We start from the raw sequence: 14,954 nt of genomic DNA on the forward strand, positions 1-14,954 counted from the left end.
ATAAAATTTCATATTTCATATTTCACTGATCAACGAGTAGGTTTTGTGCTCCATCCTATTTTACATTAATTATAGCATTCAATCCACATTTTTATAGTCTTGATTCTGACTTTTTATGTGAAGCATTTGATGCATGTAATTTATTTGGACTGCATTTTTTGTATGAAAGTAGCTATAAAATTTCTTATTATGATTATTATTATGATTATGATTATTATTATTATTATTATTATTATTATTGTTGTTGTTGTTGTTGTTGTTGTTGTTGATAATAATAATAATAATAATAATAATAATAATAATAATAATAATAATAATAATAATATCAGTAGCAGTAGCAGTAATAGTAGTAAAATGTTTCGGCTATTCCAATGAGCCTTCGCAGCTTTGTCTAATGGCTCTCCGGCCTTCCGTAGTATTGTTTTTTTCACCCGGAAATACTTCTTGGTCCATGTGACGTTTCGGGGCCATAAAAAATGGCGGAGTCGGAGGAGGAGGTGGACGTCTTGGTCCAGAGAGTTGTCAAAGACATCACTAACGCCTTCAAGAGGAACCCCAACATGTGAGTAGGGCTCAGTGTGAACATACATACAGACGGCAGCGGAGTCTGTCACGTCCAGAGTAACCAAAAACTGAACAATAGCCTGAAGCGGCTTTTACACTGTGCGGGCTCCGACTATTACCTGGAACGAAGGCGGTAGAGGGAAAGTTGACACTTTAGCCAGCTAGCTTAGCTGTGTGTTTATTCTGTTAAATATCTGGATGAAAAGGTTTCTTACAAACACATTAATTAATATAGTATTAACCAGAGTCTTTTCTTTTATTTTGAAATTTGGTTAACTACTGCTTCCTCATAGCCCCGTGTTAAAGAGGGGTTAGCAGTGCTATGCTTTCACGAGCTAAAATTACTAGTAGCTGCATATCTGATTAAAAGGCAGTTACAAACTAATCAGTACCTAAAGACAATGTCAAAATGGCCTCATCATCAACATTGTGATTGTATATATATGTATATAATATATGTGTGTGTGTGTGTGTGTGTGTGTGTGTGTCTGTATAATGATTGTAAGGCTCCAACTAATGATAATTTTCATAGTCTATTAATCAGCTGATTATTTTCTCGATTAGTTATCGGTTTTAAAATGTCAGAAAAATGTTCAAAAATGTCAGTCATTGTTTCCCAAAACCTAAGATGATGTCCTTTTACTCACAGCCCAAAGATATTAGTTTATTGTCATAGAAGACTAATGATACCAGAAGATTTTAACATTTTTTTTCAGAAAAAATTAAAATAGTCAGTGATTAATCAAATAATAGATTAATAACTGATTATTCAATTAATCATTGCTGCTTATTATATGTAAAATATACAGTAGCATGAATTGAAAGGAGAAATTAGTGTGGCAGTGCTTACATAATGTTATTAAACATTAATGTAAGGTGATTTGTGAATTTTTAACCCAAACCCCTAATCCTATCATAAAAACTACATCTGCAGTCATCTATTCCTTAGAATATTTTGTTGCAGAAGTGGCTTGGTCTATGGCTGTTTTTTTAACAGCACATATGACCATGACCACTAGAATATTATAGGAATACTGCAGGCAGCAGTGGGTCTCTATGATGCTCTCACTGTTCTGCAACTATTCATTTCTACTTGTCACTTTGATCCTGGGCTGCACAATTACTCGTAATTCAACTAAAATCACAATATGGCCAATTGCAATATCTACATTGCAGAACCAGAACCAAATGGCATTTGTTTTGAAAAAGGAAGAATGTGTGAGCAAACAGCATTATAATGCTGTACTGTAGTGCTACATGGATGACATGGCCTAAACATCTATTTCTCCAGATACAAGAACAAACTGTTTGTTTGGTACAGACCTCAATAATTAATATATCATCATGATTTTAATAGTTGTTTTTTTCAGTGACTATGAAAATTGTACTGCAAAACTGATCATTCACTGATCATGGCAATTTCAGTCAAAATAATCGCAGTATGACTTTTTTACCAAATTATGCAGCCCTAGTTTGATCATGGAGGTGACACTACTCTATGGAGCAGTCATTCCCAAACTTCCCAGTCTTCTGTGGTGCACCTTAATCTTTAATTGCAACTCTAAACAACACATGACTAATTGTACCAATGAGGAGATATAAGATATGCTCTGGTGTTAATGTGACAGGTCATTAAATACTGTATGAAACCTGTTAAACTAGGTCAGATCGATTTAAATCCATTGGCTTTGTTTTATTACCTCTGATTGCGTTTTTTAAATTAATCATAAATATTGTATGGTAATTTCAAACTTAGTGAAATTGAAACTCAAAACATTTTTTCATTTGCTTATTTTTCATGACCTCTCAAGGCCCACCCATAGGGCCTTCAAGGCCCACACTTCGAGAATCACTGCTATAGAGAATATAGATTTCAGTATAGTATAGAACTGAGTATTTATTAGCGATGCACGTCATTTGATTTTTGCAGATATCTGATATTCTGATATCTTCTTACTCATTTTGGCTGATGCTGATATACACACATTTTTTCACCTAATTGCAGAGCACATCAGGTTACGACTGTAGTGGACTGAATATCATGTTATTTCTTCTCTTATCGTGATGGCCACATTCACTGAAAGAGAAAAAATAGTGCAGACAGGTTTTATTTTCTCTTTGTTCGTCACAGACTCTCAAGATGGCCATTTAAGTTTGTAGTGTTGAAGGAATGTGATCTAGATCCTCCTCGCATGACTGACACTGAGGAATCCTTGCAAATAGCAACTTTGCTGTCTGCAGACACACTATGACGAGAGCATAAGTGAAGTATCCTCTTATCAGCCGGTCATATCAGCAGAAATGTTCATTTTGGCTGATATGATATTTCATTTTAAAGCCTTTATCCACCAATACTGTTGACATGCTGATAATTATTGTGCATCCCCAGTATTTATAGTATATCATTTAGGGAATATTATAGATCCAAGACAAAAGTGACACAAGGGCGAGACTGTGAGAAAAAGGGGTGATTAGTCATCTGTCTGCTATTTCAGCACCATGGACAGCTTCATGGATTTATAGTACACACTTCAGTTACAGTATGTCCACACTACCAGTGACAAAACATCAGGCTACAAGTCTTAAGCAACACTTCAGTAGCGATGTGGTGACAATGTAGCTGGCCACGCTTGGCTGTTGTAGCTATGTTGCTGGTTGTGTGAACATACAGTTAGGCTACAGATATTTCAGGACCATGGTCGGGGCCACAGATTCCTACTTGCACAATCCTCAGTCAGATAAAGAATCAATCTGTCTGGCAGACTAGACTTGTCATTGTCGACTAAACAACCCCTCTGCCCCTGCACTCTCTCTGCTATGAGGGGATGGCAGGTTAATGAGGGTGAAGCATTTTGGTCATTTTGATAACAAGGGGAATTGCTACTTAGCCCTGACAAAACGTAGCAAAATGCATTTAAACAAATGATGCTGCCTGTTGTGTACACAAGCGCACTCCGTTATGCTGCCATTTTTAATTCAGCAATGTTTACATACATGTTGCTGTGCAATTGGATAACACCTGTGGTGTACCCACCAAATGAGAGAAAATGTATCTCAATCCCCGTTGTGCACCGTTTTGAGGAACTGTACCATTCAATTGGTGCACAGATTGAACATTGCTTTGCTAACTGGGCTAAACTGACTAATCTGCTAATGGCTGATAGACAACAACTGGTGCAGTGTTAAAACTTCCAGAGTAAAACTCGCGCTCCAGAATTTATGTTTGTGCATATTAGTATGAAAACCTCCACCAGCCCTCACTCTAATTATCTGCTCCCTCAGCGACGAGATAGGCGTGATCCCGTGTCCAGAGGCTCGCTATAACCGCAGTCCCATTGTGCTGGTGGAGAACAAACTGGGTGTTGAGAGCTGGTGTGTGAAGTTCCTGCTGCCATATGTCCACAACAAGCTGCTGCTCTACCGCCAGCGCAAACACTGGCTGGACAGGGAAGGTAAGTGAGCTCACTCTGCACCTTTCAGAACAAAGTCAGTCTCAGAGCTTACAGGTCAAAATAGGTTTTCTGGTCTTCAAGACCAGAACACATCACTGTGGTGGCCAGTCTAACATCTAATGCTTTGGTATTGTGTCCGTCCTCTAAATGCATCAATTGTGGTTGGTGCCAGTGTCATTTGGTACCATGTTGGTCTTGATTGTCTCCTGCACGCAAAACAGAATAGCTGGTGAAAAAGTCTAAATTGCAGGTTGTGGTTTTTGAGCAGCTTTGTAAAACATCCTGCTGATGTAGAAAGTCAACAGATCAGATACAAACTGCACAGAGAGAAAGAAACTCAAGGAAGAAAGGAAAGGAAGCTGTGTGTGTGTCTGGGTGGAGAAGAGAACTGAGGGCAAAAGCAAGGTGAGCATATTAGAATAGTTTGTGAAAAAATACCAAAATAAAGTAAAGAATTGGAATTAAAATGGTGAAAGGCACAGTATCAGTCATTCTGTGAGAAACACTGGCACTCCTCACATATATAATGTTAAAACTAGACTCTGGACTATAATGCCAGGTAGGAAGCAATCGATTAACACTGACTGTTGATGAAATATTGAATTTAAAATTGAAATAATGACCAGCAAATATTCAAACAAGCCATAGTATTTTATTATACGGTATATATTTAAATGCTGTTTGTCTCCATCTCTTCCGTGGTACGTTTTGCCAGTGTGGCCATCAGTGGCAGCAGAGTGTAAAATCCCACAATCACTTCAGGACAGCATTGTCGCTGCCTGATAGCCACACTATTTTCAGATGTCACTGTTGTGGCTCATCTTCTTGCTGTGTGTTTGTATAACAGCAGTGTCGCAGTTGTATTTTCTTTTTTTTTCTGGACCTCAGCCATCCCAAAATTGATTCCTTTCATCGTCCCAGATCAATTTCTTTTTCCATCCCAGCGACGGCAGGATGCCCTTAAGTTAGAGCTCTGGGTAAGATGCAGGACATATTGAAGCACTGATATGATGTGACGGATGTCTACCTGCTCTCCTGGAGTCAATATTTTCTACACTTTGTACAAGTTTGTTTCCTACAACTGATACACAGAATGTGCTGTTAGTTACAGAAGACTGACGATACCTTGACACTGAAATTGAGTTTTACAATGTTTTATAATTGTGCTTTAATTTCTGTGTTAAAGGCAGGTGTCTGGCTAGAAAATGAAATCTTGCTTTGTTTTCTTATTTATTTCAATTTTATTTGAATTTAATTAAGTTTTTTTTTTTTAGCAGTTTTGAGCAGAGATTCTGCTCTTTTTATGTTTTCCTCATCAGAGGCAAACTGTTGTTCTTCCTACATCTAGTGATGTCACAGTGATGTGATGGGTGTTCAGAAAGAACTACATGGTGTATCAGCGTAGATTTCTAGTCTCCTCCCCTGAGTAGTCAGGGGGTCAAATTAGATGAGTACTTTGCCACCTAAAGCCAGGGTTGGAAATTTGCAAACAAACAAAGGAAAGCATTTTTGTTTTTTTTTGTTTTTTTTTATCGAACATGCATTAATTAAAACTACTTTGGCTCTGATGCAGCAGCCTCTCTCTGCCTGTAGACACTGCACTCTGTATTCTTGTTCATTGTCCCTCCCACAGCGTGATCTGATTGTTTATATGTCACGAGTAGTAGCCAGTCAACACTGAAGGCCTCTGTGTAACAGACAGGCAGAGACTGTGGTGCTGCTCTGGTGAGCAAGTTTAGCTGTGTCGAGGGGAAGCTGGCAGATATCGCCAAAGTTGCAATTAACATCACAATCTTATGCTCTATTTCTATGATGACAACCATGCCCAGTTTCCCCATTACACCACTGAAAAAGCCCAAAGTCACAGCATGAAGGATTTCCCTCCATGGAGATGAAAGCAACAACCTTTAACACAGTCGCTCTTCCACTAGAGACTGCGGACACACTGAAACTTTGTTGTGGTTATCCCTGTTAACAGTGATATACTATTACCTGTTCTGACCTTAGCTTCAAGTCAGCACGTCTCCGGTGAAGTTGTTGCAATTTAAGAGGTACAGAAGCCAAGCAGCTCTGCTTTCTGTACCACAGCCTGCTGCTGAAATTGCACCTATTACTTTTACTGAAAGGGCTGCAACTAACAATTATTTTCATAGTCAATTAATTGGTCGATTATTTTGTCAATTAATTGTTGTTTGTTTTAATTTTTTTTTTTTTTTTTGCAAAACCTCAAATGTCTTGTTATGCGTACCACCCAAAGGCATTCAGTTTACTGTTACAGAGGAGTAAAAAAGCAAACAATATTATCATTTAAAAATCTGACTTTTTTCTGAAAGAATACTAAAATCGATTAATCAATTGTCAAAATAGTTGGCGATTAAGTTGCAATATGAATTTAAAGGAATAGTTCACCCAAAAATGAAAATTTAGTCATTCTCTTTCAACATCATTGAAGGTCGGGTTTAGTTTTCTAGTCCACAAAACACTGCTGGAGTTTCACAGGAAAACAGTGTTGCAGAATCTCCCAAACAATGGAAGTGAATGTTGACCAGTTTTCAAACGTAAAAAAAACAACAGAATAAAAACATAAAATGCCTTCATGCTGCTCCTCTGGTGTAATCCAAGTCTCCTAAAGCCCCAACATGCCAAGCTGACTAAAAGAAATGTTATTTCCACCATGTTTTTAGCCCGAATCTTCACTGTAGATTCTTAGCTTGGAGCCACGTTCAGTTCATGTCTGAACTGTGTGTGTGTGGTGTGCAAACGACATGTTGGGACTTTAGGACACTTTGATTACACCAGATGAGCAGTATGGAGGCATTTTATGTTTTTGTCCCCCCCTCCCCCAGTTGTGTTTTTTACATTTGAAAACTGGTCACCATTCACATCCTATGAAAGTCCAGCAGTGTTCTGTGGATAACAAATGAACACCAACTTCAATCAGCATGAGGGTGAGTAGATAATGACTGAATTTTCATTTCATTTTCATTATCATAGTTGATTAATAATCGATTAATTGTTACAGCTGTGAATAGCTCAAGGGCTGCAAACTAATTATTTTTACTATTATTTTCATTGTTGATTATTTGTAGATTTTTTTTAAATTAATCAATTAGTTGTTTGGTCTAGAAAATGTCAGAAAATGTTGAAAATTTTTGATCAGTGTTTCCGGAGCTCAAGATGACGTCCTCAAATGTTTTGTTTTGTCCAGAACCCAAAGATATTTAGTTTACTGTAAGAGAAGAGTAAACAAACCAGGAAATATTCATATTTAAGGAGCTGGAGTCAGATTTTTTTTTCTAAAAAAAACTTGCTTAAACTGATCAATCAACTGTTGCGCTGTATTTTCCCTCATATTGTCAGGATAACCCACCCGTAACATTACAGGATAACCACCTTAAAGGCTGCATAATTTTTCAGAGCTAGAAAAACAAAGAAGCTAACAGTTGATGTTTTTGTGTCCCTCAGCTTTAGTGGATATCACCTGCACACTGTTGCTGCTGAACCCAGACTTCACCACCGCATGGAATGTCAGGTACAGAAAGATCCAGTCACAGCAGCCAGCTACAACACAACTACAGAGATATTTATTCTTGTGAATGTCTGCTGTTCATTGTCTGCGCCCTTGAAACATCGCTGCACAAAAGACGACATGACACTCAAAGTCAAACACAGTGAAACTGCTGTGAAGCTTCTATGGAAATGCATGTCACGGCTCAACACACCAGTGTGGCTAAAGCACGCTGTACTCCCCCTGTGGAGAAGGCCACACACTGCTGTGGTTTAATCTAATGCATGGTTCATTGTTGTAGGAAGGAGCTGCTGCAATGCGGAGTTCTCAACCCAGAGAAGGACCTGTACCTGGGCAAGCTGGCCCTCACCAAGTTCCCCAAGAGCCCAGAGACATGGATACACCGGTAAGAACACCCTGTTCTTCTCTAAACACTGTCAATGTCACTCCCACATGGTACTAGTTACTATAACGTATTTGCAAATCCACCAGATCTATCTGAAGATTAGGCAAATTAGTTTGTCCAAAGTCCACCATTTGCTGAGCCTTACTCCAGCTTCTGTGATAGTCAGTGCAGCCTCCTAATGCAGTCACTTTTCTCTTTCAGGTACCAGTATGAATAGTCTTTTCAGACGTCCATCATTTTGTCTATTCAACAAGCTAAGGAGCAGTTTCACGCCACAAAAACGTCAAACTTTCCACTTGTCAAATATTCTTATAACAGGGTTCAACTAATAACACTGGATTTCTATCAGTCTCCGCTGTGCTTTATACCCTGTTTGATGGAGTCTTTGTAAGGATAATTAATTGCAAAATTATCAAAATCACAATATGGCCAAGTCCAATATCCAAATCTCAGAACTAGAACCAAATTGCAATTGAATTGAAAAATGTGTGTGGAAACGGATTATAATGACACACTGTAGTGCTGCAGAGATGCCCTGATCTACAAGTCTTGTTCTCCACATGAACGAAAACATGTTTGTCTGGTACAGACCCCAAAAATGTCACACAGTCATTTTAATAGTGAAAAGAAAATGCAAAACTGATCGTTCCCACTAATCATATTGCATATTGCAATCACAATTTCAGTCAAATAATCACAATATAACTTTCATACTGCGTCGTGCAGCCTTATCCAAAGTTTCCTTTGGACTGGAGCGACTAAGTGTTCATATTAGGGCTGCACATGTAATCAAATTTAAATCTCGATCATGATTTTTGTTTCTCAAAATTAAATGAACACGATAGACTGCAATATTGACCTTCAGAAAGCGTGCTTCATCTGCTCATAGAAACCTCCACTGCATATCAAATCAAGCACTTCCTAAACTATCAGCCAGCTGCCCTGCAGGGGCAGCCTGTGCAAGATTTCCTTGATGATGTGGCAGTAGTCCAGAGCAGAAGAGTGATGTACAACAGAGAGCAGAAAGCAAAGCGAAAATCAAATGTCTCTTCTGCAAGGCAAAAAAAGCTACTCCCTCAAAACGGATAATATTCTGTTATGTGGAAGTATTTAGGATTCAGGATAAGTGATGTTAAGCAGGAACAAATCGAATACAAAGAGGGCATGAGACTTGTGTCTGTGCTGCAAAGCAACACAACTGACTTGTTCAATCAGCTGAAAAATCCCACAAACCACAAGATGATGAATGCATGAAGGCCAAGAAGAATAACGTCACTATTGTTACCTCAGTGAATCCCTGTCCTTGTATTCTTTTACAGCACGTTATCATATAAATGTAGCACAACATCCAAGTGAAAGCAGGGCTCTGTTTTAATTTTGTGGAAAATATTGGTACCATTTTATTTATATTTTTATTCTAAGAGCTGCACTGTGAATAAGGAGCAGTCTTATTCTGATGCACAGGAGTGTAGCACAACATGGACATGAACACACTGCTCAATTTATTTAAATGTGAAAGTACAATAAAAATATTTTGTCCCAAAAAAGCAATGATTAATTGTGCTAAATAACTGTGTTCTCCATATTGATTAAAATAATCATTATCATTATGACTAATTTCCCTGTTGAGTAACTGCAAATTTTAATTTAGATTAGTCAACTACTCTAATGATAATTTATGAATTGATCATTTTAAAACTCATCCTTTCATTTCAAGCAGTTAATCAAATTCTACAATCGCCAAATTGTATTTGAAATACTGCTGAAATGCACATCATCTTTTAAAACATAACAACTCACTAAATGCTCCAACTTCTCTGAGCGAACAGGATCACAGCGTCTGGGTTAAACCTGACACACAGTGTGGCTAACATTAGCAGTGCTAGCAGCAGCAGTCTTCTTTGCTTTCAGGTTGATGTCTGTCTGTGCTGAATGTGGTCACATGTTGCTCCAGTTGAGTGATTATATACCAGTTTATTCTGACACAGCCTACATTCAACCTTACTTTCATTTTCTACATCAAAACACTGACAAACCACGCTGTTTATGAGCTGTCATCTGTCCCACTTTGCTGATAAAATCCGGGCCATTGGGGCATTTGTGCTGGGCGAGAGGGGCTGCCGTCTGACGGAGCTGCAGCATCAGCTAGAGGCAGCTGGCTGTCTAACAGCTTAAAGGCAACAGTTAACTGGAATTTTACATGAATAAACTATTGATAAATACTTGAACAGACCAGTATTTCTGGTGCAGACAAGTGAGAGTAGCAACATTTTATCATACAGACTAATGATGCCTATCCCCAGTCAAAAGTATTGATACTTCAATACTTCTTCAGTATTATGTGTTTATAATAATATGGTATCCATTAATTGTAGTATTGAAAGTGCCTCTCAGTGCCTCTAATCAGTTTTTATTATCCAGCCTGAAATTTGGCTTGAAGCAAAACTAGATGGAGATCAGTGACATTTGCTGTACCAGTGCTGTGTGCAGGTTGTTGATGACAAAAAGAAAACAAATGATCCTTATTTCTGTGCTTAGGACTTTTTGTTTTTGTCGTGGGATCAAAAGAGGTATTGAGTATAATTTTTTTATATTAGGATTTTTGTCATCACAGCTGTATTTGACAGTAACCGTACACCAGGTTAATGTAAGTCTCCCATGTGTTGATGTCTCCCTGCAGACGCTGGGTGCTGCAGCAGATCCTGCGTCAGTTCCCTGCTGTGGGTCGCAACAGGAAGCAGCAGCAGCAGCAGGGTGAAGCAGAGCAGCCTGACGCAGAGAGGAGCCAGCAGCTCAGTGACCATCTGGCCAGGACGCTCCACCAAGAGATGAAGGTGTGCTGCGACGCTGCCTGCCGCTACCCCAGCAACTACAACGCCTGGTCCCACCGCATCTGGGTGCTGCAGCACATGGCCATGGGCAACGTCAAGGTGAGAGGAGGAATAAATCCAATTATTCTCATTTAATTTCTTTTATTTTTATTTACTTCTTCTAATTTAAATACCACTACTGTAGATATCTGTTTAGCCTAATTTTCAGCTTTTAACTTTTGCAGCTTGTGTAACATTTTAACTCTTTGCCAGTGTCCCATAAATGTGAGTTTGAGTGGTTAAAAAAAGTCTCTCAGCATATTTTATGCAACAAATACTCAATTACATATTGTATTTCCTTGATATTTGTTTTCTTTTCCGCACAAACACCTGCTGTGTCTCCTCCCAGGTCTTTCATGACGAGCTCTCCTCTATGCGCCTCTGGGTGTCCATGCACGTGTCTGACCACAGCGGCTTCCACTACCGCCAGTTTCTGCTCAAGGAGCTGATCACTGAGCTCTCCCAGACTCCAGCTTCCACCACCACGACCACCACCAGTTCACCCCAGCACCGCTCCAGCACAGTCCCCGGCAGCAGTCCCCAGCATCACAGCCACGCCCAAGCTAACGGGGAGCTGTCGGGAGCGGAGGCGGCGGGGGAGGAGGAGAGGCAGCTCAGCTCCACCACGGTCCTTCAGCTCTTCTGCCAGGAGATGGAGCTCTGCTCAGACCTGATCCAGTCCTTCCCCGGACACGAGACACTCTGGAGTCACAGGTGAGGCCTCAGAGGTTGACTGACCATTTGCCGTTTTGCAGTGACTTGTCATGAGACTACTGCTCAAATGAACTGTACATATCATTAATAGATGTAGGACTGCAGCTACAGACGATGCTAACAATTATTTTCATTATCGATTGATCTGACGATTATTTTTCTGATTCATTTTTTAGTCTATATATTCTTAAAACTGTGCTAATGTTCATCACAGTGTTCCAGAGCCCAGCGATGTCTTCAAATAGCTTCTTTTGTCTATCCAGCAGTCTCAAAGACTCTTCATTATTATCATAAATGACAAAGAAAAGCAGCAAATCTTCACGTTTAAGAAGCTGGAACCAACAAATGTTTCTGCTTGAAAAATGACATGACATGATTAATGAATTTTCGTTTGATCAATTAATTGCTGCAGCTCTAACCTCAGTCACGAATATTTGTTTTGCGGTGTTACATCAGTTAATGCATAGACCATGAATTAAAAATGATCGCCTGCTGCCAAGGGATTTATGTTTGCTGCTCGTCTTTGCTGCCGTTGTAGGTTTTCAGATTTGCCTTCAAATCTGAAAAACGCAGTGGTGAAATGTAAGTATACATTTGAATGAAATTACATTTACACAACAAATGTCTGTGACCAGTTTTCAGTGCAAATCAACTGGTTTCAAATATTTCTCAAGTCAAGTTTATAGAAATATTATGAGCACTAATAGTTTCTTTCACTTGTTTCAAGACGTTCTGTTAGGACTTTTTTCTTTATTGAACAGCCCAACAGAATATAAAGCAGTTATAATCAGCTCTCCTTCTACCAGAAGCAACAGTACACATTAATGCATCACTATTAAAATTCACTAACCTCATTTTTTTTATATATTTTTGGTTCATTCAGCTGCTAATATGGCTGATGATTTTACTTTAACTGAAGTAATGTTCTGAATGCAGGACTTTTATATGTAATTTAAATTCTTACGTTATTGTATTGTAACTTCAACTTCAATTTACTACAAATAGTTTTATACTGGTTATGAAACTGCCTTTAAGACCTATATAAGCATCAGTGAGAAGATCTGCTATTTCAGTGTAGCTATTATTAATGCCTGCCACTTGGTTGGACTCTCCTTAAAATCAGATAAAATGAGCCAGTTTTTACATTTTTCCATGCAAAATTACTTGTTGAAAAGAAGCAGGAGGAGATTATTCTTGTGATAATTTTATTTTTGATGTTATATTTTGTGGTTATGGCAGTGGAAACACTACCGCTTTTGTCGACAGGCGCCTCCAAAATCAACACAATATGAAAGTTTCTTATATTAGCTTTAAGTAAAAGATCTGAGCAGTTCAAGGACCATGCAGCATCTCATTACCTGCCTGAGATCTGTCTTGAAGTTTTGATGCAAGAGCAGAGCCAGAGTTTTCTCCTCATTAGTACTTAAGATGCATATTGCTCAGTGAAAAGAAATGAAAAATGCACACCTGCTGTAGAGAGCTTGCAGGCAGACAGGGAAAAAAAGAAGAATAGGAAAGCAGCGCACTCATAACTCCAATCCATTTATTTGAAGTAAAGAGTATTACCGTTTTGACAAACTGGATTCTTCAGGCACAGTAAAGCAGATTTTCAGAGTAAAACTCCCAGAAGAATAACAAATGTGATCAGACATCAGGGCCAGACCATCAGAGAAGTTCATTTTATCAGCCTCCCAAGCTTAAATGCCTAAACTTGTTTTTTCCAGCTTAATGTTTAGTTCATTGGTCACATGAAATGAATGTCTCACACCTTAGTCGACCCTTTGCACTTGGAATGTCCCAGGTGTAACAGTAGCTGGTTTGGGGTAAATAACATTCTGGATGTATTTTCACCCAGTTCAGACGGTGTGCACACACACATGAAGTCAACTCCTTTCAGGTCAAATGTCTCAAGTCTAATTCAAGTCTCTAGTTATGAATGTCAAGTCCTCTATCAGTGTTAGTCAAGCAAAACTCCCCCACCTCTTTCCTGCACACTATACCTTCAGCCATGTAGTGAATATCAGTTTGTACAGTACATTTAAATAATAAGACGTTGATGTATGTGTCCACCTTCCAGGCGGCACGTTTTCTACTTGTGGCACCAGTGGAGGAGGGAACACCAGCACCACTGCAGCAGCAACGGAGGCAGCGAGTCGATCCACCTCAATGACAGCGACCCGGGCCTGCAGACGGTCGGCGCTCAGGGCTGCGCAGGCCGGGGGGAGAGCGTGAATGGACAGAGCCATGCCAGCGAAGCTATGGAGGTGGACGGGGCGTCGTTGCTGGACCCACGCGACAGCAAGCGACTGAAGAGAGGCGTCCTGCTGCCCGACCCCCCTGCCCTGCCCGCTGAGCACAGCTTTGTGAGCGATGTCCTGGACAACTGCTGTAACCCTGAGCAGAGACGTTTCGCCCTGGCATATAAGAAGTGGTTAGACACTGTCATTGGTCAGCAGCCTTGAGAAAGACAACAGTTAGCCCCATCCTTTCTCAATATTGAAGTTGCCTTTAGACACAGATTTAGGATGAGCTTGCCTACCTGTAGTGCTGACTTTAACTAATCGTACTTCAGATGCAGTGATGACTTTAGAAACCTGTCACATGACAGCCTGGGTGCTGTCCTATCCTCCTGACAGTGAGTAGAGAGGATGGATGGGGTCTCTAGTCCGTTCTTCCTTGGAAACATCTGGATTCCCTTGAGCTTCACCTGAGCCAGAACCCCTTCAGAATGGAAATCTGTGCACACAGAGCCCGTCGGCTCGCTACGTGTCTGTCAGTAGTTTCTGTTCTTATTTCAGGTGTCTCAATGCCTCAGGTCAAAGTTCCACTGCTTTTTTGTTGTTGATCACCTGCACATCATTTCCGTTCAAATACTACAGCAAACAAACTAAATGAAGCTGCCACAGGAGGAGGAATGTCTTAGCAGAGGTGAGAGCAGAGCAGAATATACATCACTAAAAACATACTTGTTGGATTTTTTTTCACAGTGCCACAAAGGCAATGTTTTAAATTACCAAGACATGAAATAATCATATGGATAAATAGAGTAAAATATATAAATTACCTACTAGATTGTGACTTATAATTTGTTAAAACTCAATCATTGATGAAATTATTTCATCTTTCTTATCCTCATAGCAGCAGTTTAATTGGAAGTCATTTTCCTCTTTATTTCATCAAGCATTTTTCCCACTGACATTCTTCGTGTCAGCTGTTGCCACTGCTCCCCAGCCCCTCAGCTTTCAGCCAATCACATTAGAAAACAGACTTTTGAAAATAAATGCATTTTAGAAAGGGCATTTTGAGCTATATTAATGATGCATTACATTGGATTTTGCTTTTATCTGATTTGCTGATATTTTCCAACTAATTTCAGCTAACTGACAATATGATATATGCACATATTTTTTTCCACTTAACAGCAGAGAACATCAAGTCTC

At 39.4% G+C, this 14,954-nt stretch overlaps 1 protein-coding gene across 1 annotated transcript; it reads left to right on the forward strand.

The window, feature by feature from the left end:
- The first annotated feature begins 458 nt into the window (after window positions 1–458).
- Window positions 459–14,587, forward strand: ptar1 (protein prenyltransferase alpha subunit repeat containing 1). The gene is made up of 7 exons (XM_084729636.1): window positions 459–562; window positions 3,847–4,016; window positions 7,482–7,548; window positions 7,826–7,930; window positions 10,611–10,860; window positions 11,150–11,514; window positions 13,592–14,587. Exons 1-7 carry the CDS (start codon window positions 477–479, stop codon window positions 13,974–13,976), a joined length of 1,428 nt encoding a protein of 475 aa, XP_084585762.1. The 5' UTR covers window positions 459–476; the 3' UTR covers window positions 13,977–14,587.
- The last annotated feature ends 367 nt before the right edge of the window (window positions 14,588–14,954 follow it).

This window comes from Lutjanus erythropterus, chromosome 10, assembly GCF_056507025.1.
Source record: "Lutjanus erythropterus isolate fLutEry1 chromosome 10, fLutEry1.hap2, whole genome shotgun sequence".
Lineage (NCBI taxonomy): Eukaryota > Metazoa > Chordata > Actinopteri > Lutjaniformes > Lutjanidae > Lutjanus > Lutjanus erythropterus.

Bases quoted from the DNA above. Each gene is read 5' to 3' on its own strand.
- ptar1 (XM_084729636.1), top strand. From the start codon at position 477: ATGGCGGAGTCGGAGGAGGAGGTGGACGTCTTGGTCCAGAGAGTTGTC. The intron at 10,861-11,149 runs GTGAGAGGAGGA...GTCTCCTCCCAG, and splicing joins TGGCCATGGGCAACGTCAAG to GTCTTTCATGACGAGCTCTC. The intron at 11,515-13,591 runs GTGAGGCCTCAG...TCCACCTTCCAG, and splicing joins GAGACACTCTGGAGTCACAG to GCGGCACGTTTTCTACTTGT.